This window comes from Topomyia yanbarensis, chromosome 2 (assembly GCF_030247195.1).
Source record: "Topomyia yanbarensis strain Yona2022 chromosome 2, ASM3024719v1, whole genome shotgun sequence".
NCBI lineage: Eukaryota > Metazoa > Arthropoda > Insecta > Diptera > Culicidae > Topomyia > Topomyia yanbarensis.
In genome coordinates this window covers 8519299-8544653 of record NC_080671.1, presented here as the reverse complement: position 1 = coordinate 8544653, position 25355 = coordinate 8519299, and the positions used below count along the sequence as shown (strand labels likewise).

The 25355-nt window shown below is 38.1% G+C and overlaps 1 protein-coding gene across 1 annotated transcript in view; it reads right to left on the bottom strand.

Annotated features, from left to right (window-relative positions):
- Positions 1-3604: 3604 nt before the first annotated feature.
- Positions 3605-25355, bottom strand: part of LOC131678919 (protein slowmo) — a 28363-nt gene continuing 6612 nt past the window's right edge. Inside the window, exons 4-5 of the mRNA XM_058959362.1 lie at positions 5286-5591; positions 3605-5230 (exon numbers count right to left, since the gene is read on the bottom strand). Of these exons, the coding sequence (XP_058815345.1) occupies positions 5090-5230; positions 5286-5591 (447 nt within the window). The 3' untranslated portion in view covers positions 3605-5089. The remainder of the gene's footprint in view (positions 5231-5285; positions 5592-25355) is intronic.

Below are 25355 nucleotides of genomic sequence, written 5' to 3'. Positions count from 1 at the left end.
GCTCAGTTTTTTCAGCCGAGGCGTCAGCTATCGTACTTACCAAGGTTCAGAAACCGGTAGCTGCATCCGTCGGATACTCTGGCAGTCATCTCCGCCCTTGAATCGGGGAAATCCCGCCACCCCTTCATCTAGGCTATCGAGGCCCAGTATGAACCACTCACAAGTTGCTGGGTCCCCGGATACTGTAGCATCGACGGCAAGATGGAGACGCACCCGCCGAAATCTCACCAGACTTGTCTCTGCCGCAGACATTTTAGACAAGTTGATGTTGAGGATAGCTGAAAGGTTCGTGTGTTATTGGCGCGGTAATACCGGACACCTCCGGTGCATCAAAGGTTCGCTAGATCGCTGGACAAATCGAACCGATAGAAGCGAACAACGAGTACTGTTGCAGTTCAGATTTGGGCATACGCAAGTCTCCAATGCACAGTGGTCCGAATTTACAATTTAGGAAGACAGAAATGTTTGTGGCTAAACCTTATGTTTTAGAGCTATGATGTCTTCAGGACAAATAATCAGTATTGATTAGGCCATCTCCAGATGTAGATGGTATTAGGGTGGCTCTTATTGTTAGGGTGCTTCAAAAATTATTTTCTGATTGTGAGGATATAGAATATTGCAGTCTTCAGCAACATTGTAGAGGAACTTACACCAAGCAACTTTGCCGAAGACGTCATAGTTGTATCTCCAAAGGTTTTTATTTTATAGCTATTTTAATTGAGCAACTTAGGGTGTTCCTAACATAAACAGTTTTTTTGCTCTAACTTTTTAATTTTTTATTTCTCATAAACGGTGTCTTCAGATAACTTGTAAAGCTTATGGAGACAAATTTTTTCATAAAAGAAGAATTCAGATATCACTTTCAGAACCGAAGTTATGAGTAATATTGTATAAAAAATAAGTCCTTTTAAAATATTTATATCTAAAATTGGGGCAAACAAAAATAATTTCTTCTTCTTGCATTTCAAAGAGCATACTTTCAGGCATGTTTAGAAAAAAAATTGCGAAGGAGATATTTCGGAAAAAAATTTAAATGGAGTTTGAAAATTGTGATTTTACTACAGAAAATTCCTCATATAGAGTCAAAATTTGTCGAATGGGCCACCCAAATTGTCACATTTTCGATGGAAGATCCAATTTTTTGGTAGTATGTGGCATTGAAAAACCAAATTAAGATAGGCACCTAAAAAAATTTATTTTTACCGTAATATCATAGGTTAACAGACATAACACTTTGAGGAAATTCGTTAAAAAAATATCGATCCGCGAATTTTACTAGAACACTAGCTCCACCTTTTATACACGGTCCCAACCATTAATTTACAAAAGGGTTATCCCTCAGACTCAGGCACAATTTTTCACTAGTGGTCTATCCCCCGTATACTTGCGCATATCGTCGCTGTTGTCCTATCTTATGACAAGAGCCATTTAGCACATTTCGAGAAAAATGATTTTTAATGTTTGAGATTGAATATATTGAAACTTATAAATGGTGAAAACAATTCAAAGAAGACAATTGATGCATCTATCTACTCTGCATTAACATCTCAAATATTACGAAGACCGGTTGACTATGTTGTTTTTACTATAAATGTAAACAAAAGTCGCACTCACACTTGTCATAGGTGTGTATTGATAACAAAATTTGTATGGCGTGTCATAATTGTGCATGGAAAATTTTCCATAGAAAAAAATCATTAATTTATTAACCTTTATTCATATCTTTGACTATATTTGGTCTATAAACAATCGATGAGGTACATTTTGAAGGAAATGGGCCAGGGAATCTAAAATAAATACTTATTTTTAGTTACAGTGCTACATTTTCGGTGTAAAACTTCAACTGCATTTTTCTCAGAAATTGTGCATTTTTGTTTCAAAAATGATTATGCCATTGTGTTTCTCAGATAGTTTTACACATAAAAATATCTTATACATCAAGATAACTAGAGCCAATGCACAGAAACAGTCATTTGAAGCAAAAATTTAAAAATTTCTCAGCACGTTTCTCACTATATCTCAGTAACCAAGCAGAATGTTAACATTCTGAAAACGCGACTTTGTAGAGATTTTTTAGACAAGTTATATGGCATATCTAACTAAGTTTACCCCTAAATGGCGTTTGTTATAAGATAGCACAACATCGACGATATATAAGTGGTGCCATAATCTCAAATGCGACCACAGTCCGAACTAAAAATGACCGTTAAAGCGGGCGAAGAATTGTTTTCCAGTTTTATGAGTGTTAGTCTGTGAAAATATTGACATTTGAAGTTTTTAGCCCGCTTATTTTTAAAATGTTACTACGGGCGACCTAATTAAATTTTAACGAACTAATCAGCAGAAAAAATTGTCACAGATTGTTCGTAATTTTTTCCAATCCGAATTTTTGTAGATTTTTTAAACAATTGTCTATAAAAACATGGAATAAATCTTTTTAACATTTTTAACAACATGCCGTCGAGAAAAAAGATGGTCCGACATTTACATTATTCTAAATTAAATGTGGGGACGAGCATAGCGTATTTGGAAATCGATTACCTTGTACGCAGCTTAAAAAAAATTACGAAAAAAAACATTTTTTTCGCGGAACCCATCTGGATTTGTTTTTGCAATGCCATATACTACCAAAAAATGGATCTTCCATCGAAATTGCGATATCACCTAATTTGGGTGACCCATTCGAGAAATTTTGACTCTACATGAGGCATTTTTCAGTAGTAAAATCACAATCTTCAAACTTCATTTAAATTTTTATCAGAAATATCACCTTCGCAATTTTTTTTCTAAACATGCCTGAAAGTATGCTCTTTGAAATGCAAGAAGAAGAAATTATTTTTGTTTGCCCCAATTTTAGATATAAATATTTTAAAAGGACTTATTTTTTATACAATATTACTCATAACTTCGGTTCTGAAAGTGATATCTGAATTCTTCTTTTATGAAAAAATTTGTCTCCATAAGCTTTACAAGTTGTCTCAAGACACCGTTTATGAGAAATAAAAAATTAAAAAGTTAGAGCAAAAAAACTGTTTATGTTAGGAACACCCTAAGTTGCTCAATTAAAATAGCTATAAAATAAAAACCTTTGGAGATACAACTATGACGTCTTCGGCAAAGTTGCTTGGTGTAAGTTCCTCTACAATGTTGCTGAAGACTGCAATATTCTATATCCTCACAATCAGAAAATAATTTTTGAAGCACCCTAACAATAAGAGCCACCCTAATATCATCTACATCTGGAGATGGCCTAATCAATACTGATTATTTGTCCTGAAGACATCATAGCTCTAAAACATAAGGTTTAGCCACAAACATTTTTGTCTTCCTAAATTGTGAATTCGGACCACTGTGCAATGTCCACACCGTACACCAAGATGTGTTACATGCGGAACCCGAACCACGGTGGAACATATGTTAGTGAACTGACCGATGTTCGACGACCTATTGCAGCACTATAATCTACCGCACTCTATCAGAGATCCTCGTCAACCGAAAAATTTCACTTAAAAATTACAAGAAACATTGCAGGAATCTTGTGTCCTATTCTCACAATCACGTGAGATGATAAGGCTTTCGGATAAAAATACAATTCTATCTTAAGTTTGATATCTTAGCTATCACGCTTGCATTTTAGTTAAACTCTCTTCTTCTGAAACATCACAACAATTCAAATGTTTATCGACTGAAAATATGTTTATATCGATTTTATGTGTATCTATTAACAAGCCATTAAATGTGATGTCGGTTTTTTGTTCTTGCAAATTCCTGCTGTTTCGAAGTCATTTTACGCATTCATTCGTCGTTTTAATATCAAAACATCCGATTAAATTGCATACAAAACATTCGCACCGAACCGAAATGAAACCAATTATCAATGTACCGAAAAAGTCGTGTTCCTGCATTTTTTTCCACGGGAATGTGTAATACTAATATGTTCTAATAGAAGGGTATGCCATTCTTGTGCGGTTTTCAACTCTCCCCCCGCACGATAACCAGGATGGAAACGGATAAAATCGTAGGAGGACTAAGCTTTCGACTGATTAAAAGAATGAATTAATTGGAAAAACTTTGCTCTACTTATACTAACAGCTTCTCGTTTAATATACTAAATAGTTACGTCAACTTAGTTCGATCGATGCCCTGCACAAGCACGTTATTTACACCTTAGCGCGACGGGTTATCGTTATCATCATGATTAAATAAACACTAACGCTAATTTGGTTATCATCTCTTGTCGGCGTTGAACTTACACAGATTTTATTAGAATTCCTACTGGTCAACTGAACAATGTCTCCTTCACAATTTAGAAAATCTATAATTAGGCTTTAGTTTGTCTTAATCACATGAGTTGTGCATTGGGTCAACGTGTCACGATTACACTATTATATGTATATAGTAAATACAAGACACACTGAGCGCAACTCGATCCTAATTCGGGGAGAGGGTGGGTTAGAAAGAGAGATACTCCTGCTCTGTTATTGTTACACGCAATACAAGTTTTAAACGTTTGTACAATAGAATTTACTAATAGTAGTTGTAGTGAAATAAATAAGAACACAGTTTCGCTTGCTTGATTTTTGGTGAAACCGCTGGAACAAAGACGCATAGGGGAGGAGAGAGATAATGAGACAGTCACGAAAATGAACAAACAAAATTGAACGATCGTGAAAGGAAATGCTGCTATACTGCATCTCTGTCGCACTGATCAGTCAATTTCGCCCACAATCACGACGATGAAGCGGTTGTTGGCGGGATTGTACTGGCTCTAGATGATGATGATGATGATGAAGATGAAGATGATGTGGATGTTGCTTTTCTTGTATTGTTGTCGGCAGATGTTGCAGAATAGAATTGTTTAGTCCTGGATCGTGTACTGTTGTTGGTATTGTTGATACTATCGGTAGTATCTTCCGATCGAAAAGCAGCCGTACTGGAGGATGTGGCTTCTCCGCTATCGGGATTGCCTTTTGCAGAACCGGTCGATTTCGTAGCCTCGGCCGTTGCTGATGGAAATTTGGGCAGGGGCGAAGAAGCGGTTGCATTATCAGCGGTAGCAGTGTTGGACGAAGCCGCGCAACGTTTGTTACTATATATGAATTTTCTGCGCCGTTGCACTGAGTTCATCCATACTCTTTCGCGCCTGGTCGGTAATGTCGTCCAGCGATTTCTTTGTCTGGGTGAGGATCTCGTTTGTGCTGTTAGCTGCCGATGAGGCAAGCTCTTTTACCTACAGGAAACAATAGCGATTAGCTTTGTACTTTGAATCTACAGCAGACACTTACCTCCGAGTTTAGTTTTCCTATCACCCACTCGAGACCCTGACGACCTTTACCGGCATTGGTACTGATGTTTTTCGTCAGTACATCTTCCATGTACCGGTTCAGTGGGACACCCTCGACCTGCACGGTGGCTTCCTGTCGGAGCAGCGTCTTACCCGGATCTGTTGGATGCGGTACGTAGCTGAGTGTTTCGTACACCGACAGAAAACTGACAAAGGTGAGGTTGATCGTCTTGAGGGTCATCTGCCGCTTGGTCGGATCCACAGTGGACTTTTCACTGGCATAGCACACATTGGGAGATCCAATTAGCTGTAAGAGAGCCGGAAATATAATTCTTCGAGGTTAATGACCGCTAGTAAAAAATAACGAAAAGAAATATGACCAGCTGCATTGATACGTCGACAAGCTGCAAGGCTAAAAATAGTGCCACAAGTTGTCTAATTGCGATGCCTTTCGGTGCACCACACATCATGTAGCAAGGGAAGCGCCGTCGCCGTGTGCCAATAATACGGACGTGAGTATTCCTGTATAGCAAATAAACGTGCACGCGAACAATAACAGGTGGGAGAAACATACAAGTTCAACCCATTGACGAGCTCAACTTTGATAGCAGCTGGCACAAGCTTATATAAAGTGGTCGGGGTGTTAGCTTTCTACTACGAAATAGTTTGTAGAATAAACTAATTAAATGACCGTGAATAAATTTTGATTTTTACCAACAAATAAACCCTATCTGCTTTAATCATATGCCATTTAAAATACTGATTTATCGAGCGAAACGATAGAAATACAACTAACAATAAAATTAGTTATGGATTTTGCATTTCGACTTCGTCTCATCAGAGTCCAACACTAATTTAGCGACAGGACTAAGCTTTTCTTGTGGGACATCACGCTTGAGCTAGCGTCAATTCTGTCAATAAGTTAGTGTCTGATTCTGACGAGACGAAGTCGAAACGCAAATTCCATAACTAATTTAGTTATAGGTTTTGTGCCCTTAATGCGCGAATGTGGATTTACACAATGTTCTCCATAATGGTGGAACATTAGTTTTCACCACACTGCATCTAACAATTAGCTGTGTCAACCCTGCGCTCCTTTTCTGAACCAGCCCCACTCCCAAGATGACAGGGGTCGACAGCTAACAATTGGCAATATACTTATACATTTAATAGTTTTAGGAAAACAAATAGTTCAATCTTAACATTTAAGCTACATTAGTAAACGTGCAAGATGGATTATATATTAGCCATCTATGATTTTCGAAACGATGGTAGGCGTAGACAGGGAAATTTCTCCAAAATTACATGCATCCCATCAGTATAATCAGTTGTTTAATTAACCAGTAATTTTTTTACAGGTCGTTTGATCTCGAGAGCATTAGTTTTTATTGATTATTTATATATATATATCATCATAACTTTACTCAAAAACAAAAACTGGAGATTAATCGATAAAACGTGTTTTCATGTACTTGTAAAAAATTGTTCATGTAAAAATTTTGGAAATTATCGAAGCTATATCTCATGCTCCACAACACGTTTTCTTTTATATCGTTTGCGGAGACCATCATATATCGGTAAGTGCGTAACTGAAATAAATAAGAAATGAAGATGATATAAGTATACACTAGGTTAGTGAACGAAAAGATTGGCAAATATTATTATGGAGTAAATGTCGGTGGGAATCTTATTGTTTTAACAGGTTCTCAATATACTCTTCGGAAGGAGCTTGTCTATAGCTATAGACAAAACTTATGATCTTTTTGTCTGCCCGGCTTACTCAAACAGACGGGTTGACAAAAAGATCACAAGTATCCGCGCAACGGTTATTTGACGTACGAACTCAAAGAATTGCTCATGATTGAAAGAAGGAGTCCGCTTCCGACGACTCATCCTTAGCAGTTTTACACTTCACCAGTTCCTTGACTTAGGTGGGAGAGGAGGTATGACAAAATATGACATGTTGTGACATATGGGGGAGCTTGAAACCTTGAACGTTACGTAGGGGAACTGTGGGTAAGACGGACAGGTGGAATAAGACTTAAAGGATTATTTTAGGGATATAACAATAAAACCTTAATTGTATTGTATATGTACCCTATCATTATGGATGCTTGAATACTGCTAAACGTGTACAATAGAGTGCCCAGAAAAATGATGATTTTTTGAAAACTATCGGCCCACTCCTGAGTCGGTTCCTAGTCCCACTAGGAGTACTTGCTCCAAATTTGAAGCAAATCGGACAGGTCTAGCTACTGGACCAACGTGCCTGAAGTTTGAATGGGATTTTTCGGCAATTTACATGGAGAAAACCCACTAACTCGCATTTTCGTCGCTAAGTGGCACGATATGCATCGTACTTTCACTGTAAGTGAAAATAAGAAAGATAATATAATTGCCTACAACTTTGTCGAAGACTACTAGTGAATCCGGCTTTGTTAAAAGAAGTTATTAAACTTTTAACGAAGTGATGTCTGAGTCAGTTTTGCATGGGGCCTAGCAATGCATGGTTGTGTATCAGAACTCGATTCCCACCAACTATACATTTTTGTGAGATAATGGTTAGATTTAGCTGATAGTATGTTCAGAAGAAGTGTAGTACACTAAGGTTTTTTTTTACACGGGGGATACGTACCGTGTAAAAAAACCGTGCAAAAAAACCGCGTTAATTCCGAAAATCGTGCAAAAAAAACCGCGTTACATTCAATGCAAAAGACTTAGACGATTTTAGGAAAAGGGATGATTTCGGAGTTTTATCAAAAATGTTCTAAGTCCTTTTGAAGGCATTTTTGAACAGGTTTTTTTTTGCACGGATTATGCAAGTAGCACGGTTTTTGCTTTTTCTAATTCCTTAGGTTTTTGGAAAAGTGGAAACGTCGGATCTTGAGGTTTCCCTTTGTCCCGCACTTTAACAATATGGTTGTTTTCGGTACAGTGTTAACGAGTAGGCACCAAATATCGATGCCTGAGGCCATTTGGAATACCAAGATGACGACTTCCGGTCTAACAGAATTTTCAATAACCCAATCAGTATGCATATTTTGCGAGCGGGCCTAATGAGCGCAGGATAGAGATCAATATCTGAGGCCATTTTGAAATACAACATTGAGACTATCGGCTTAGCGATATTCTGTATAACTCACAACATGGAGTGTTTTGGAACTGGATTGACAAATATGCAGTTGCCAGAGGTCTGACGTCATTGTAACACCCAAGATGGTTCTGATTATTTAGTATAAACATCCAACGTAAAACAAAAAGATACATTTATTTTTGTATATTTTGCATTTATAAGATAAGAAAAATGTGCTCATAAATGGATTTACTCGAATTTGAGTTGGTTCGTCTGCTAGAGCTCATCGAGCGAATCTTCATGCGAGACTCAAAGTCGAATCAAAAAACTGACATAATCAGGGGGAAATAATAAAATCAGGTCTTCGCTGTATTATTAAGGGGGGCGTCTGGTGTAAAGTGCTCAAACCGAAAGTTATTTTGTTTTACGATTTTGAAGGCAAGGAAACAATGCATCTTTTATGTAATGTTAAGCTTTAAATTTGTACGTTTATTCTGTACGAAAAAAATATTTACACGACCTTATTCTGCGCGGCGTGTGACGTGAGACGACGAAACTCACCTCACTTTACGTGACTTTTCTCACCCGATTCTGAGAGTCGACTCGGGTGAGGTGAGATTCCTCATTGCGGTTAAATGGGAGTCTCACGTCACCCGAAGTGACTCTTCAGAATTGGGTGAAGTCACGTAGAGTGAGGTGAGATTAGTCGTCTCACGTCACACGCCGGGCAGAATAGGGTCGGCAGCCACGCAGAGCCACACATACGAGCGTTCCAAGAGTAGACGTCCAACCATTTCCACGTCGAGGAGCGCCGCGGCTAACACGATGACTCTTGATAAAATTGTTTGACACAGGAAATTAAGTAAAATTTGTAAAGCTTAGACTTGTAGTTACTCGATGAACCCAAAGAAAAGTTCGAGTTTAGGAAAATGGCTTCATGTAAACCGAAAAATCTCATATTTTTCTGTAAAATTCGTGCACTTTTCTTCAAAATAATAGAGAGAACAATTTTTTCATTCTGTTTTCTGTGGTTCACCGACAGGCTACACATATTGTGCATTTTCATAAAAAAAAATCAAGTCAATTCTTTGATTAGTTTTTGAGTTATAGTGTTCACCAATTTGAAAAACGCGGTTTCGAAAAAACGCTATTAAAGGATACTCCATATCAAATTGCATCACGGAAAAAATGACGTGGAAAACAATCCATTTGGTATTTTCTCTTAAAAATTTGGGTGGAAGTAGTTTAAAGTGTTCACACTGTATTTTTATCGCTGTCAGTCTTAAGAAAATTGTTGCCGATAGATTGAAATCTGCGTGTGTCACAGCAAATACGCGCGAGCAATGCATGGCTGTTTAAAACAAAAGAAGTTCAGCGTGGTCACCGAGATTGCGGGAGACTATTCTAGAGGCTCAATACTAACAATTAAGCGGATAAAAAAGAAGTCGATTTTTTTGCCCACTACATCAGACGCCCCCTTAAGATGAATGAGATGTACACTAAAGCAGAGATGATGCTTATAGAGATGCGCGAAGACTGAAGCCAAAAGTTCCAATCGAACCCAAAACAACGGTTCCAAACTAGCAATGTAAACAAATATGGCGGATTTAGGAAGTAATGCGTGGGGAGTATCGAGATTGAAATGAAAAGAAATGCACGTCTGCATCCTGCATCCTCGATACATTTTTTCTAGTGCAACGAAAAACATGTAGACAGGCTCAGTAACGTAAATCAATGCGTTTCCAAGTTACATGATTGAGTATTGTGGGAAATATTTCAAAAAAGGAATTCGCCAAGCATTCATTAAAACTACAAGTCACTCGCTGTTTACACAATATTCCTGGTTGCCAAAACTTGCAGACAAATAATTTGTAAAACCGTGCAGCCAAATTTACTGTTTTTCTCGCCGCGTGTCTTTATATTTAAAACATCGTCTTGGCACTAAAATAGAAGTCACCATCTTAGATGAAAACATGACTTCCGGAATTGACATCCGGTATCTATTCATTAACGCTATTACAAAAATTCTCACATTGTTGTGGTAATTGAAAATTTTACTAAACCGAAGTAGCCATCTTGATTTTCGAAATGGTCTCAGACATTGATATTTGGCACCTACTCGTCAATCCCGTTCCAAAAATACTCATATTGATTGGGCTTTGGAGAATTCCACAGAACCAGAAGTCGCCATCTTGAATTTCAATATGGCACCAGACATCGATATCTAGCGTCTATTCGTCAATTCCATTCCAAAAATACCCATATTGATTCGATTTTAGAGAATTCCAATGAACCTGAATTCGCCATCTTGGTTTTCCAAATGGCCTCTGACACTGATCTCTATCATGCGCTCTATTAGGCCCGCTCTGAAAATATGCATGCTGATTGGGTTATAGAGAATTCCACTGAACCGGAAGTCGCCATCTTGGTTTTCAAAATGGCCTTAAACATCGATATCTGACGTCCACTCATCTATCCCGTTCCAAAAATAGCCATATTGATGAGGTTTCAGAGAATTCCACTGAACCGGAAGTCGCCATCTTGGTTTTCTAAATGGCCTCAGACATGAACATTTGGCATCTACTCGTTAATGCTGTTCCAAAAGCAATCACTTCCACTTTTCCAAAAATTTTCGAAATTCTTTGCATTCAAAATGGAAAAGCAGAAACCGTGTAAATTTCAAAATCCGTGCAAAAAAAACTTGGTCAAAAACCGTCTAAGTCTTTTGCCTTCATAAGGATTTTTTCTAAAACCGTGTTAATTGCGAAATCCGCGCAAAAAAAAATTGATCAAAAATCGTCTAAGTTTTTTGCCTCCAAAAGGACTTAGAACATTTTTGCGAAACCCGTGCAAAAAAAATTGTTGAGAAATCGTCTAAGTCTTTTGCCTTTAAAAGGACTTAGAATATTTTTGCGAAAAACCGTGTGAATTGCGAAAACCGTGCAAAAAAAAACCGTGCTAATTGCGAAAACCGTGTAAAAAAAGCCGTGTAAAAAAAACCGTGCAAAAAAAAACCGTGTAAAAAAAAACCTTAGTGTACATAATACGAGCTATGTTTTGGTTAGAAAATTTTAGTTCCACCTGTGACCGCATAGAGGGCGCTAATACTAACTTTTTATAGAAGTGAGATAGGATATCGAGATGTTCGGAAGAATTATTTAGAAATGCTTGTTCTACAACTTTGTGGAAGACACCTAATCTCTATCTCTTTCCGATGAAAAGTTAGTACGTAAAATGTGGAACTAAAATTTTCTAACCAAAACATGACTCATATTACTTACTATAATTTTTCTGAATTTCTCAATTTGCTATCAGACTCTGCTCGGGAAGTTTATTTATGTGCGAACAAACGTTTAAAAAATATGTGTACTGGTGGGGCAAGACGGACGGTCTTGATTAATTCTGGTGGTTCATCCTTATATGAATGTATTGCATGTAGAAACGAAATTCTAGCAGTCAAACGTGGAGAACCATCCAGTTAGCTGAAGTCTCACATGCAGTAGATTGCAGGATGTACGTTAATGCGATCGAGGCTAAATACGGCATTCCTAGAACGTAGAAAATGTAGACTTTGTGCAGGTCCCATACTCCGGCTGTGTGTAATCGAGGAACTGATGATGCCAATTATGCGTTTAGTATATAATTTTCTCATTTTGTATCAGTGATTGTGACTGATCATTGGAACTGATTATATAGCTCTCTTTATGACGTCAAAAACTATACCAGAAAATACATCATTTGCTTTAACACTAAATCGAACCCCAAAACGTTATTTTTCACCTCGAATTGAACATATATATTAAGGTTGCACAGAGAATGCGTAAAATTCGCAAACGAAAAAAGCAGTTTTTTTCCACACCGTATGTCAGATCTTTACAAAAATCAATCAGCAGTACAGTAACAACATTCTACATACGCTGATTGATTTTTATGAAGATCTGACATACGGTGTGGAAAAAAACTGCTTTTTTCGTTTGCGAATTTTACGCATTCTCTGTGCAACCTTAAGAAGAACCACAATCTATTCAAAATATCCATTAGAAACAGTAAATTTTAATATTTTGTGTTGGGATCATCATTTCTGCAACATGTCCGTCTTACCCCCAGTTCCCCTAACACGTTTTAACTGAAGAAAATGGTTTTATTACGTGCTAGGGTAGGAAAACAAAGAAATTTGCGACAATTAGTGAGATGGGGAAGGCAATTTTGGGAATTTTTTGCGTAACGTAATTCATGAATGGTTCCCAAGATAGTAATTTTTTTTCGAGAGTTGTCCTACTGGAGCTGTAGAGCTAGGTGCTCGGAAGGGCTCCCCGTCAGAATCACATACTACAATTTGCAGACGAGACAGGCAATGTCGCCCACTAAAACACTGCTTTAGGCCAACTGCAGCGGGCCGTGATTCTGAATGTGATATTCATTGTACGGTTCAGGTATGTGCGGGCGTAAGGACTCGCGATCGCGTGTATCATCGCGAAGAGCTCGAGCATTTGTAGTTAACGTGTTCGATCGCGTGTGCGTTTGTATGTCGCTTGTGCTAACGTGTATGTAACTTCGCGTGTATAAATTCTATTTTATAACCGTTTGCCTTTCGCATATTCGCGTATGTTCTTGGATAATCGCGCGCGGACCGTGAGTCTAATACTTTATTTTTTGGTGCACTGCTAAGATGCTAAAAGAGTGTGAGATCTTCCATATCACTAGAGTGCCCGGTGATGTCGCCATGGAACGTATTGTCTGGTGGATATGTGTTTTTTTTATTGGTCCTACTGAATGTATGGAGCTAAGTTATTAGGACTAATGGAGAGTAATGGTTTCCGGACGTGACCGATTCATGAGCGCGCGAAAATGGACAGCGTTTGAAACTTCGTGAGTGCTAAAATTTTCTCCTTATTACCGGGGTGTTATTAAGTATGCGCGATCGCGACCGTAGGTGTGCGTTGTTAATCGCGAAGGGCTTAAGCGTTCGTACGTTAACGTGTTTGTCACGTGAGCTCGCGTTCATGTGACTTCGCATGTACAAGACTGGATTTTGTAACCGTGTGGAATTTACTATATACGCGTGCGTTCTTCGATGGTCACGCGGACCTTCATTCTGATAGTTAGTTTTTGGTGTACAATTCACATTCTGACAGGGAGTAAGTTACCCCATATCACTAGATTCCTCGGTCATGTCGCTATGTAACGTGGTGTCCAGTGGATGAGAGCATTCTTTTTTTAATTGATCCAATTGATGGCATGGACCTAGTCTGCTGATATCAAGGATAGCAACATCCGGAAGTGACCGATTCATGATCGTGCGAGTGCGGGAGTTTTTAGGTTCACTCTTGAGACCGCGTTTGAAAATTTATAGGAGCTGAGACATTCACTTTATCACTGGGATGCCATCAGGTTTACTAGATCGCGGGTGTAGATGCCGAGGATGATCGCGAAGGCTCAAGCATTTGTATATTAACGTGTTTATCACGTGTATGTGACTTCGCGTGTATAACTTCGATTTTATAATGACCTAGTGTGTATTTTTGTTTGATCGCGCACGGACCGTGAATCTGAAGCTTAATTTTTAGTGTATGGTATAGATGGTAGTCCGTTTCCCCATATCATTTGAGTTCCAGGTCATGTAACCATGGAACGTGTTGTTTAGTGAATATGAGCTTCACTTTTTTGTTTGGTTCAACTGAAGGCATTAGTCCAGACTGGTAAAACTTTCGGACGTGACCGTTTCATGATCGCGCGAGTGGTGGGTTAATGTTTGAGACCGCGTTTAGAAGTTTACCACGTTTACTTAACTACCGGGGTGTTTTCATGTAGGCGAAATCGCGAGCGTAAGTATATGTGGATTATTGCAATTGCATGGTCGCGTTTGTGGCCAGGTTTGTGTTATCGCGAAGGCCACGAGCTTTTGTACCTATATGAGAATAGATAGCGTATAGTATAGATATACTAATAAAAGGAATCATAACATGCCGAATAAAGAAAAAAAAAGATGCAAAGAGCTTGACTAGAAGTGTATAAATTGAACAATACTATTTTGGTACACATAAATAATGGAAAATCAGACTAATAGATGTACAAAAGAAACAGACTAATGAAGTAGAATAGAAAAACATATGTAACATGCAGTCAAACTCGTCTAAATGCAGCTAATGTTGTATATTTATCATTAACGACAATTGCATGCTGTTAGACTTTCATCATGCTATGCTGGCCGGGAATGGATGACTCGTGCGCGTGGGTAAATTTATTTTACCCTAATTTATCCAACCCTATTTTTCCGAATGAATAGAACCAAATGCTCAGATTGATCACCAGAAGTATTAGCCACTAGTCTATCACATACGTCCGTTCTGCATCCATTCCCTGACCCAACTGTCACAAATACTCAGACGAATACATACGTAGATAAACATACGACTAGCACATAACAGTTGTACACTAGTACGACAAACTACGATTATCACAAAGTTACAGCTAATAGTTTTCTACTTATTCTACTTTATTAAATTAATTTAATTGGTATATGCACGATGACGAAGTCGACCGATAAATGGATACACAATGACTCCCTCCGTGAGCCCCGTTTACGAATACCACCAATAGAACAATATTTGCAAACACGGCACACAGCAAAAGTCAATCTACGTCGATCAGTCGGCCACGACACCGCGCATAGACCAGTAGTTTAGCGTTGGTATGCGCAGGTGCAGAGTATGAAGCAACATATAACATAAAAAAGGCGCATAAGCCCTCTCGGTCTCCTCGATGCACCACTATCGAGGCGTAATGCAATACCCATCTTAAAGCAATTGATGCTTGATGACGTTTGCAATACCGTCAAACCTCTAAACCTTGGGGAGGGAATGGTTCCCAAGATAGTAATTGAATCAATAAACTCAGGTTTTTTTTACGCGGGGGATACAGGCCGCGTAAATGAAAACCGCGTAAATTTCAAAATCCGCGTAAATGAATACCGTATAAATTTTAAAATCAGCGTAAACGAAAACAGCGTAAATTTCAAAATCCGCGCAAAAATACCGCGCAAAAAAACGCGTAAAAAACCTGAGTGTATTCAATATCTATTTTTGCGACTTCGTTAACTCGCAAAGTAACTATCTTCTTATTTTTTTCTTTTAGATGGTAAACTATGGTAGAACTATGGTAAATTAATGGTAAATAGGGACCATTCGTACATTACGTAACGCTTTTAAGGGGGAGGAGGGTTGTACGGCAAATTGTGACAATTTGTTATGATAGATCCTACGAGGTAATGCACTTGACCCAGTCACCTGTCAAGCATTTGTGTATTTGTGTGTGTGCGTGTGTGTGTGTTTAGGTGTGTATGGGAAATGTTGAGTGTTGAGATATATGTGGCAGGCATGGCAAAAGCACCGAACGGTGCTGCACGGTGGGCACTTCTGCCAATAAACACGCCACCAAGAGGATTGAAGTTGGCACGCCGTACCGGTGCTCAACAGCAGACACCGGTCGCCGATACCAAGGCACCGGTGTCGGTGCCAGCGCATGATATTTAACCACCGTGCTCGTTGCTTCGGCAAAGCACCGACCCGAGTGTTTCTGACTTCGGTAGGCACCGTAACCGAGGTGCATCTCACATCGGCAGGCACCGCAACCGAGGTGTTTCTGATATCGGCAGGCACCGTACCGAGTGTTTTTAAATTCGTAAAACACGGCAGCTTATATTTCGGTAGCGATTATCGCCGCGCTATTGCTGTCGCTTGGTAAGTGGCTCAAAGCAATTTGTGCGTTCATATGCATGAACGAGCTTGGTACTTTATGAAGAATCTGTAATGCATTATACAGTAAGGAAGGATTAAGTAGGTATGCATGTAGGAATTATAAATAGATGAATGAATGGATTTAAATTGGCGTTGGTACTGAAGTCGAATTGTACATCTTAGCCAACTCTTACATCAAACAACCTCAGTCCGAGTATTACGTTTGAAGACCATAACTGACCTTTATTCAGTATCAAAATTAAAAAGATTCTTCTGCACTTCGAAATTTAAATATCGTCCGGTCATTTGTATTCTTTAAAAATAAGAGAAAATTCTTTTCTAAAAACTAAAAAAAATTAATATTGAGACTAACTATTTAACGATTAATAGCGATTGGATTGTAACCTCCACATTTGTATTACTAAAAGTATCATTGAAAGACTAAAGTGTCAGTTTTCCGCTACTTAGTACTAAATAGCTCAGTTTGAAAATTTTATTCAGGTATGGAAATACATATGCGCCTAAATTGAATTGAAAAGCAAATAGGAATGCGTGATAGAAAAAATTTTGATTTTAAATATTTTTATTCGGTCAACACCTTTCATATGTTTTGCATAATTTTAAGACTTTTGACTCCAAATTGTTAAAATTATTATTACCGTTGCTAAATTTACATTAACAGAAGTGTTGCAAGTTCCCAGTTTGACGGTTGTATTTTTCATTTGTCTCGAAATGCTCAAAATAATGTCCCGTCATTATAAAATTAATAAAAATATGATTTCTGAAAAGTAGTATAAGTCAAGGTCGTTAAGTATCCTGTAAAGTATTCAGCTTTAGTCATAACTTCAAAAAGAAATTATGTTTCCAGAAATCAGTCTGGAAAGTGAATATGTTACTGATTGAGAAAACATTTTAGTTTTTAACTCTAGGTAGAAAGATCAATATTTAAAATCTGTGGAAATTCTCTTTAGTTTCCGCATAGGTAAAATTTCTAAAGTTGCAGCTTCAGCTACCATCAAATGACTTCATGAGTGCCGTGTATGAATTAAACAAAAACTTTAAGACCAATATTTTCAGTCTACCTTTCGGGCAAATGGTAGTGGGTCCAACTAGTTTGTATTGCAATTTTTAGATCTTGGTTTTTGTTCAATACAAATCATCCTATTTTGTCATTCTAATAAATTCAATCAAATGTACTGTTCATTTGTCAAAATTTACAGTAAAAGTAAAAAGAAACAACTCATCATATGATAATAAGCAAACGAATAAAATCAACTCGCGTGGGAACATATCATTTACATACGCGTTTAAATTTCTATGACTTACACAAACCCAACACAAATTATACCGATGGTTTATTGACGAACCAAGCCAAATTCAAGTATCATTTCTTAAGAACGTTGTTAACATCTTATAGATGCAAAGTATGCACACATAATTTTTTTTGTTTTGCTGTGGAAAAAGAGAAATTTATTCCAAATAATAAACAGATCAGATTCGAATATCCGGGGATTTTAAAAAGATGGGTGGGTAATGTCTGCGACATAACCGGAGAGATGTAGAATACATAAGGAACACGTTCTTCAAATATGTTGATACTCATTGGAATTTTCGGACAAAAGGTGATTTGGGCGAGGAATATTTCAAATAATTCTTTACAAAAATGATGGTGGTCCTGAAAAGGTACCAGTTTTGTTGGCGTTGTTGGCCTTGATGAGGGAGATGGCTAACGATGAAATTAATTGTTAGCATGAGGAAGTCGCGTAGTACTGGCCAATGGAAGAACAGATAATAATTGATTCCTGAAAATCAATTTTTCTTTATTCATGTAAATTATACATACTTACAAATCTAACAGAAGATTCCTGATCATATTTCTGAATCATTAGTGCGAACATTGTGTAATTTGGTTAAGTACAATGAAAGTTACAAACTTTCCAAACTCGACCTTCTGTTCCTTCAGAAATATTGAAATGGGGTGTCTATATTAAACCGTTAGTCGTGGTCACAATAAAAAAAGATGGGTGGGTAATGTCTGTCACATAACCAGAGCGTCGTGATTTCAATTCGAGACGTTAATTTAAATCTAATAATATTCAACAGAATCACGTTTGAATGGGAAATTTTCAAATAATTCTCTATGGTAATAATGGTGGTTCTGAAAAGAACCTTTGGTATCGGCGTTGGTGTTGATGGTGATGCACTGGATCGTTGGATATTTTTGGCATGATAGTTACGTGCCTGGCGAACTGTTTTGTAGCCTCGAACAAAACGACAAGACTGGCTTCTTCGGGTACCATTACGGCTGAACTATATAAACTTAGCTCGACTTTGAAATCCTGCACAATCTCACGAATCAGACACTAGTAGAGCCATTTTGTTTGCTACTAGCACGGAGCTGCACAAAAAAATCATATGCAGTTAGTTCACGGGGGCTGCCAAAAAGCTTGAATAGAAGCATGCGACTTCAACGTTTCTCTTAAACACATGCAACAACACATTCGTTTTGGTAATACTGATAATAACAGTAGAAAGGAATGGAAAAGCAGTGCACGAAACGAGCGAGAGGATAATTTAATTTTTTTTTCCATGTGCAAGCTACTTCTTTCCACACAACGTATTATGTTGCTTGTTGAAAATTTGCTAAACACCTTAAAATGAAAGTTTCAGTTTAACTCTCGCTAGAACACAATTGATTGGTCCTGAAAAGAACCGTTGCTTTTATTGTAATTTACGCCCACTCCCACAAACCGACCAAGTAGGCATCACTGGCTTCATTACGGCTGAGTTTTGTAAGCGTAGCTCGACTTTGAAGTAATACACAACCTTACGAACCAGACGCTGGAATGTTAGCCAGCGGATTAGTTGCTCCGTTGCCCTTTAGTTGGGGCGAAATACTAGCATGGCGATCAGGTAACTGGCATCCCTATCTCTACATACAGAGTTTGACAATAGGCAACATCTCTTTTCCACTGATCGATGGGGGTCAGTTTGACAACGTCAAAATCGCTTAAAATGTCATCAACAAACAATAGTAGCAGTAAACAAAAGAAAACAATGAACACTTTAACTGATTTGATGTAAACTAAAGTGCTCCTCGTTCGTATTTAAAATTAATTTCGTTCGTTTTGTTACAAGCAAAGTTCTTATGTTGGCTACGAAAATATGACGTCACGTCACCCTCTTGATGGCGATAGTTCCTGATCGGTAGTTGGTTGCGATGGGCCACCAGTAGCTGGGGCACTTTTGCGGACCGTAATCATCGCCAACTGCTTTCCTCCGGTGGACTGGCTGCTTGCTAGTGCTTGAACGAATACGAATGATGAGAAAAACCGACCGACCAATATTCATATATGAACACACGAGAAAGCACTACTATCGCTCTCTCGCTCGTTTTCGTGCCATTCCTGTGCCTTTCCTTTCCGTTCGGCTACCAATACTAGCATAACCAAAACGAATATTCTGTCTTTCCATCGCCTTCAATCAGTGGCCAGTGCTAGCAAACTTGCATGTTTTTCAATAACAACATTCCAACAATATTTTCAAAGAATGTTGCAGATTTGAAAAGAAGGAAGGAGAAGATTTTCACAAATTTAAATTCTTTTGTCTTATTTGTTAGCGCTGATAAAGGCTATTTAGTTTGCTACTAGCAAGGAGCTGCACAAACAAATCGATTTATGCAGTTAATCAACGGAGGCTGCCAAAAAGTTCGAATAAAAGCATGCGACTAGTGTACTTTGCACGTTCTATATTTTATCAATACTAGAGAGGATCAATAAAATAATTCAAATTGTAATAGCGACATCCAATTGTGGCAACACTGGCCAAGAGATTGTGGGGGAACACGCACATTCGTTTTAGTTATGATGGTAGTAGCAGCAGAAAGGTATGGAAAAGCAGTGCACGAAAACGAGCGAGAGAGGATAATTTAAATTCTCTTTCTTTCTTTCCACATATCGTATTTCTTATATAGCTTTCTGAAAATTATTTGTTATACACCATAAAATGTAAATTTCAGTTTAACTCTTATTAGAACACAATTAATTGGTCCTGTAAAGAACCGTTTATTGTTTTATTGCGGGAGCATAATTCAGACGCACTCCCCGCGGACACGGTGAGCCACTTTAACTCTTATTAGAACACAGATTAGTTTCTCTGTTGCCCTTTAGTTGGGGCGAAATTCTTGCAGGGCGACAGTTCCTGATCGGGTTGCGATGAGTCACCAGTAGCTGGGGCACTTTTTCCGACCGTCGTCATCGCCAACTTCTTTCCTTCGGTGGACTGGCTGCTTGCTAGTGCTTGAACGAATACGAATGATGAGAAAAACCGACCGACCAATATTCATATATGAACACACGAGAAAGCACTACTATCGCTCTCTCGCTCGTTTTCGTGCCATTCCTGTGCCTTTCCTTTCCGTTCGGCTACCAATACTAGCATAACCAAAACGAATATTCTGTCTTTCCATCGCCTTCAATCAGTGGCCAGTGCTAGCAAACTTGCATGTTCAGTTTTTCAATAACAACATTCCAACAATATTTTCAAAGAATGTTGCAGATTTGAAAAGAAGGAAGGAGAAGATTTTCACAAATTTAAATTCTTTTGTCTTATTTGTTAGCGCTGATAAAGGCTATTTAGTTTGCTACTAGCAAGGAGCTGCACAAACAAATCGATTTATGCAGTTAATCAACTGAGGCTGCCAAAAAGTTCGAATAAAAGCATGCGACTAGTGTACTTTGCACGTTCTATATTTTATCAATACTAGAGAGGATCAATAAAATAATTCAAATTGTAATAGCGACATGCAATTGTGGCAACACTGGCCAAGAGATTGTGGGGGAACACGCACATTCGTTTTAGTTATGATGGTAGTAGCAGCAGAAAGGAATGGAAAAGCAGTGCACGAAAACGAGCGAGAGAGGATAATTTAAATTCTCTTTCTTTCTTTCCACACATCATATTTCTTATATAGCTTTCTGAAAATTATTTGTTATGCACCATAAAATGTAAATTTCAGTTTAACTCTTATTACAACACAATTAATTGGTCCTGTAAAGAACCGTTTATTGTTTTATTGCGGGAGCATAATTCAGACGCACTCCCCGCGGACACGGTGAGCTAGAAAGCACTATTTTGCATTCTCGAACAAACCGACCAAGTAGGCATCGTTGGCTTCTCGGGGCATCATTACGACTGAGCTTTGTAAGCGTAGCTCGACTTTGCAGTCCTGCACAATCTCACGACCCAGACGCTGGAACGATAGCCTACTCTGTTGCCCTTTAGTTGGGGCGAAATTCTTGCAGGGCGACAGTTCCTGATCGGGTTGCGATGAGTCACCAGTAGCTGGGGCACTTTTTCCGCCGTCGTCATCGCCGACTGCTTTTCTTCGGTGGACTGGCTGCTTGCTAGTGCTTGAACGAATACGAATGATGAGAAAAACCGACCGACAGATATTTATATAATCGCGCTAATATGCACTACTATCGCTTTCTCGCTCGTTCTCGTGCCGTGCATGAGCCTTTCCTTTCCGTCCGGCTTCTAATGGCCTAACCAAAGGAATATGCCGTCTTTCCCCCACCAACTGCTCTCGTCAAGCAACCCAATGCGAATAATCATAAAACAAACATGTAGTGGACCTATATATAAACTTTTCATTATTTTATTGCTCGGTTGGTCCACCATTTTGACGGCTCTGTGCGGGATGGGCTGAAAAATTTCACTTTCCCGAGTCGTTTTCGAAAGATTTTTCAAAACACATTTTTTTGTTATTAGTGCATGTTATACATACTTCAAATTTTAATACAGCATAGAGGAACATATTTGCAACAAATTGGCCTAAAAATCAAATCATTCTGTTTAGTATGATAAAAGTTATTAACGTTCAAAATCTGACGCGGCGCCGCAGCCGATATTTTGAAACGGGACCCCTATATTGAAACCTTAAATGTATTCTACATTAAAATCTTACCCCGGGTAATCGAATCTAAAATAAAATATGTTAAATGTAAATGTATCAATTTGTCTCTATTCAATTTGTAAAATTCCAAGGTGTGATTTGTCTTTTCAGTTGCTTTTCATTTATATAATATATTGTTAACGGGTTCATGATATATTTCAGTTTTGTATAGCTATTTGTGCATGAATTCTCAAACAAACTTAAGGTGTATTTAATGCATTACAGGTCGCATTATCCGGTAAATCATTGGTCTGTTATTCGATTTTCTGGTGTAAGTCAATTAATTTTTCAACTACTAAAAAAATAAAGTAAATTAATGAGCTTTTCGTTTGTGTTGTGGTGTTACATGCTTTAGCTAATTTCTCGACGTTTAAGTGAGAGGAGTCTCTTCCTGTGCGTAGTGCTTACACAAAGCATAACTTCATTGACTGGTGGTCAATATGCTTTTAGTTTTCACAAACTTTCCAACTCATGTTTGCCATCTCCGACGGACTATAAAAAGTTATGTCGATGATAGATGCCCGACCGTATCAGCAAAAATCATCGCATATCCTTACATCGATCACTGTTTCCAGTACAGTTATACTCTCTATGACTGGTAAGTCTACACACCCACTATACTGTGCAAGAATTTAAATCTCTTTAGACAGTCAAATAAAATTTTATGTATCTAAAATGCATGCAGAAATTAAATTTTGCCGATCAAATTGTAAAAACCCATTTGAAGCTGGCTTTTTTATACCTTAAAGCAGAATAGATATAAAAAGGACAAGGTATAGGTTCAATTATTAAAAATGCAGAATATAGCAAGACAAAAATCTAGTCTTCAGATGTCAAACTGCATCACTTCAGAATGTGGTTTGGTTGATCACTTACCATCTTGTCAACTAAATTTGTCTTTGTTTTATTGAGTTTACATGCGGAATAATGAATATAGCTTATATAGTATAACTATCGAAGAACTGATAAGGACTAGGACACTAGCTAGCGATATTTATGATAACGTAGATTTTTTCTAGATTAATGCTCTATAAGTCTATAGTACAGCGAACCAAACGGCACGTCAACACACGGACGCCGTTGGATGTGCCAGAAAAGTAATGAAGTCCGGCCAAAATTCATTTCTATGCATTGTGCTGTGTTAAAAGTTTTGTAATGGCACTGGTAATGACGTATAAAGCGGAAATAAATCGTATGGGCGCACCTTGATTGTGCCCTAACGCCTTTACATACGATAACGTGTTTCAAGTAATTTTGAAAATTGAAGTTCTCTGCAGTAGGTAACTTGCTACAAATGATATGAACAATTCCAGTTCCATTAGAGTAAAGCGAAGCCTCCCTCCCTTTTAACTTACCAGGACGGGGTGCTTGGAATGAATATGAAATATTTGCGAAATATGATCACCTTATACATGACCTTGTTTTAGCGAAGGGCCACAATTTTATATGAGATTAGCTCCTCTGAAAATACGTTTTATTGACCGCAATGATAAAATTAGTACTGTAATTTGACATTCTAATTGAAATTAATTCTTTTTTCAAAACAACCTGGTAACCGGATAAACAGATTTTTTCAGTGTCTCCATTTTGTCAGCCTAAAAATCACTATGAGGCAGTTCATCACTATTTTAACTAAATATTGTAATAGAGTTTGCGACATGAAATGACTCAATACTTTATTATTACGACCAGCTATAGATAGAATGTCTAAAAATTGGTAACAAAGTTTCGTATAATAAAAATTATCCAAATACTGTGAAATACTTGTGATTGATTGATCGAAAATTCGAAACGTGTGCCCCAAATGGCGGCAATAGGAATAGATTCAAATTGAGCTAAGCACCATATGTGCGTTATCCGTATAGATTGGGATCATAAAAAAATAAAAAGATGTTTATCGATGGCAAAGTCCATATCTTTTGCTTTAAATTTGATATACATTTGCAAGAAGATGAAGAAATAGAATTTTCGTTGACTAGTATTTCCAAGACGCAAAATTAAAAAAAATCCACCATCCGCGATCTATACTTGCATCGAGTTTGGATATTTTATAATTACATATCTAACTAAAAATCAAACTGCCGTGATAATAGAAGTATATTTGCTGTTCTCTTTTATTCCGTCGCACCGAAAAATCTTTTTTTCTTTCTTTTTGTGCATATGCTAGCGGGCTTAAACATTCTCGCTTTGATACGGGTGCAAAATCAAAGAGTTTCCGAGGTGTTATCCGAAGTTGAAAGCGCTCGGCTCCGGTGCTTCAGAAATTTTAAAGCACCCGGCCCGAGTGTTTTCCGAAGCATCCAAGCACCGGATCGAAAATTTAACACCGCCACCGACACAGGTGCTTCGTTTATCGTGTATCGGTGCTTCGCATCGAGCACTGGCTTGGGGTGCTCATTTCAATACACTCGGTTGCGGTGGTAAAATGCAGCACGCGGTGCCGTGGCGTGTTTGGACATGCCTGATATGTGGTGCCTGTAAATAATATCTTAATACGAATAATATGTGATATGTTAAAATAAGAAATGTGTAATATGCTACTTGCAGTTTGTTGGTCGTTCCTACTTATCTGATTCAATCGAGTATGAAAATACATCTCCATTGTTCTAAAACCTGGCGACGCCTGATGGCAGAGAATAATCATTGTTGGCAGCAATGTTGCCCTCCTTAGTTGTATTAACTCGAAGATGTCATCAGAAGAATGTGACGCATGAGACCGAAAAAACATAAAATAAAGAGAACAGACCACCAGAATCCAAGCTCTCCAAGCTACAAATCTCTAAGCATAAAGAATTTTAGTCTGGAGTCCGCCGCCAAGCCCACGGGATAATAATTCTTTCTGGGGAAAAAACTTGGGTGTTTAGGTTCTAGGGATTGCTCGTCGGGGGAAAGTTGCAGAACTGTGAATTTATCCTGTTAATTCGAATGCTATTTTCGGAAATGTATTAATGTAATGTATTAAAGTTAGGTAAATTAGATGCCGAAGGAAGTTTATAATTAAACCATTTTAAAAATTATAAATAAGCAAAAGGGACCGTACACAAATGACTTAGCTTTTCTCAGCGATCTTTAACCCTCCCCCCATCCTCGTAGCATTTTTTTTTCGAGAGTTGACCTACTGGAGCTGTAGAGCTAGGTTCTCGGAAGGTCTCCCCGTCAGAATCACACACTACAATTGCGGATGGCGCCTACTAAAACACTGCTTTAGGCGTATTGTAGCGGGTCGTGATTCTGAATGTGATATTTATTGTATGCTTCAGGTATGTGCGGGCGTTAGGACTTCGCGATCGCGTGTATCATCGCGAA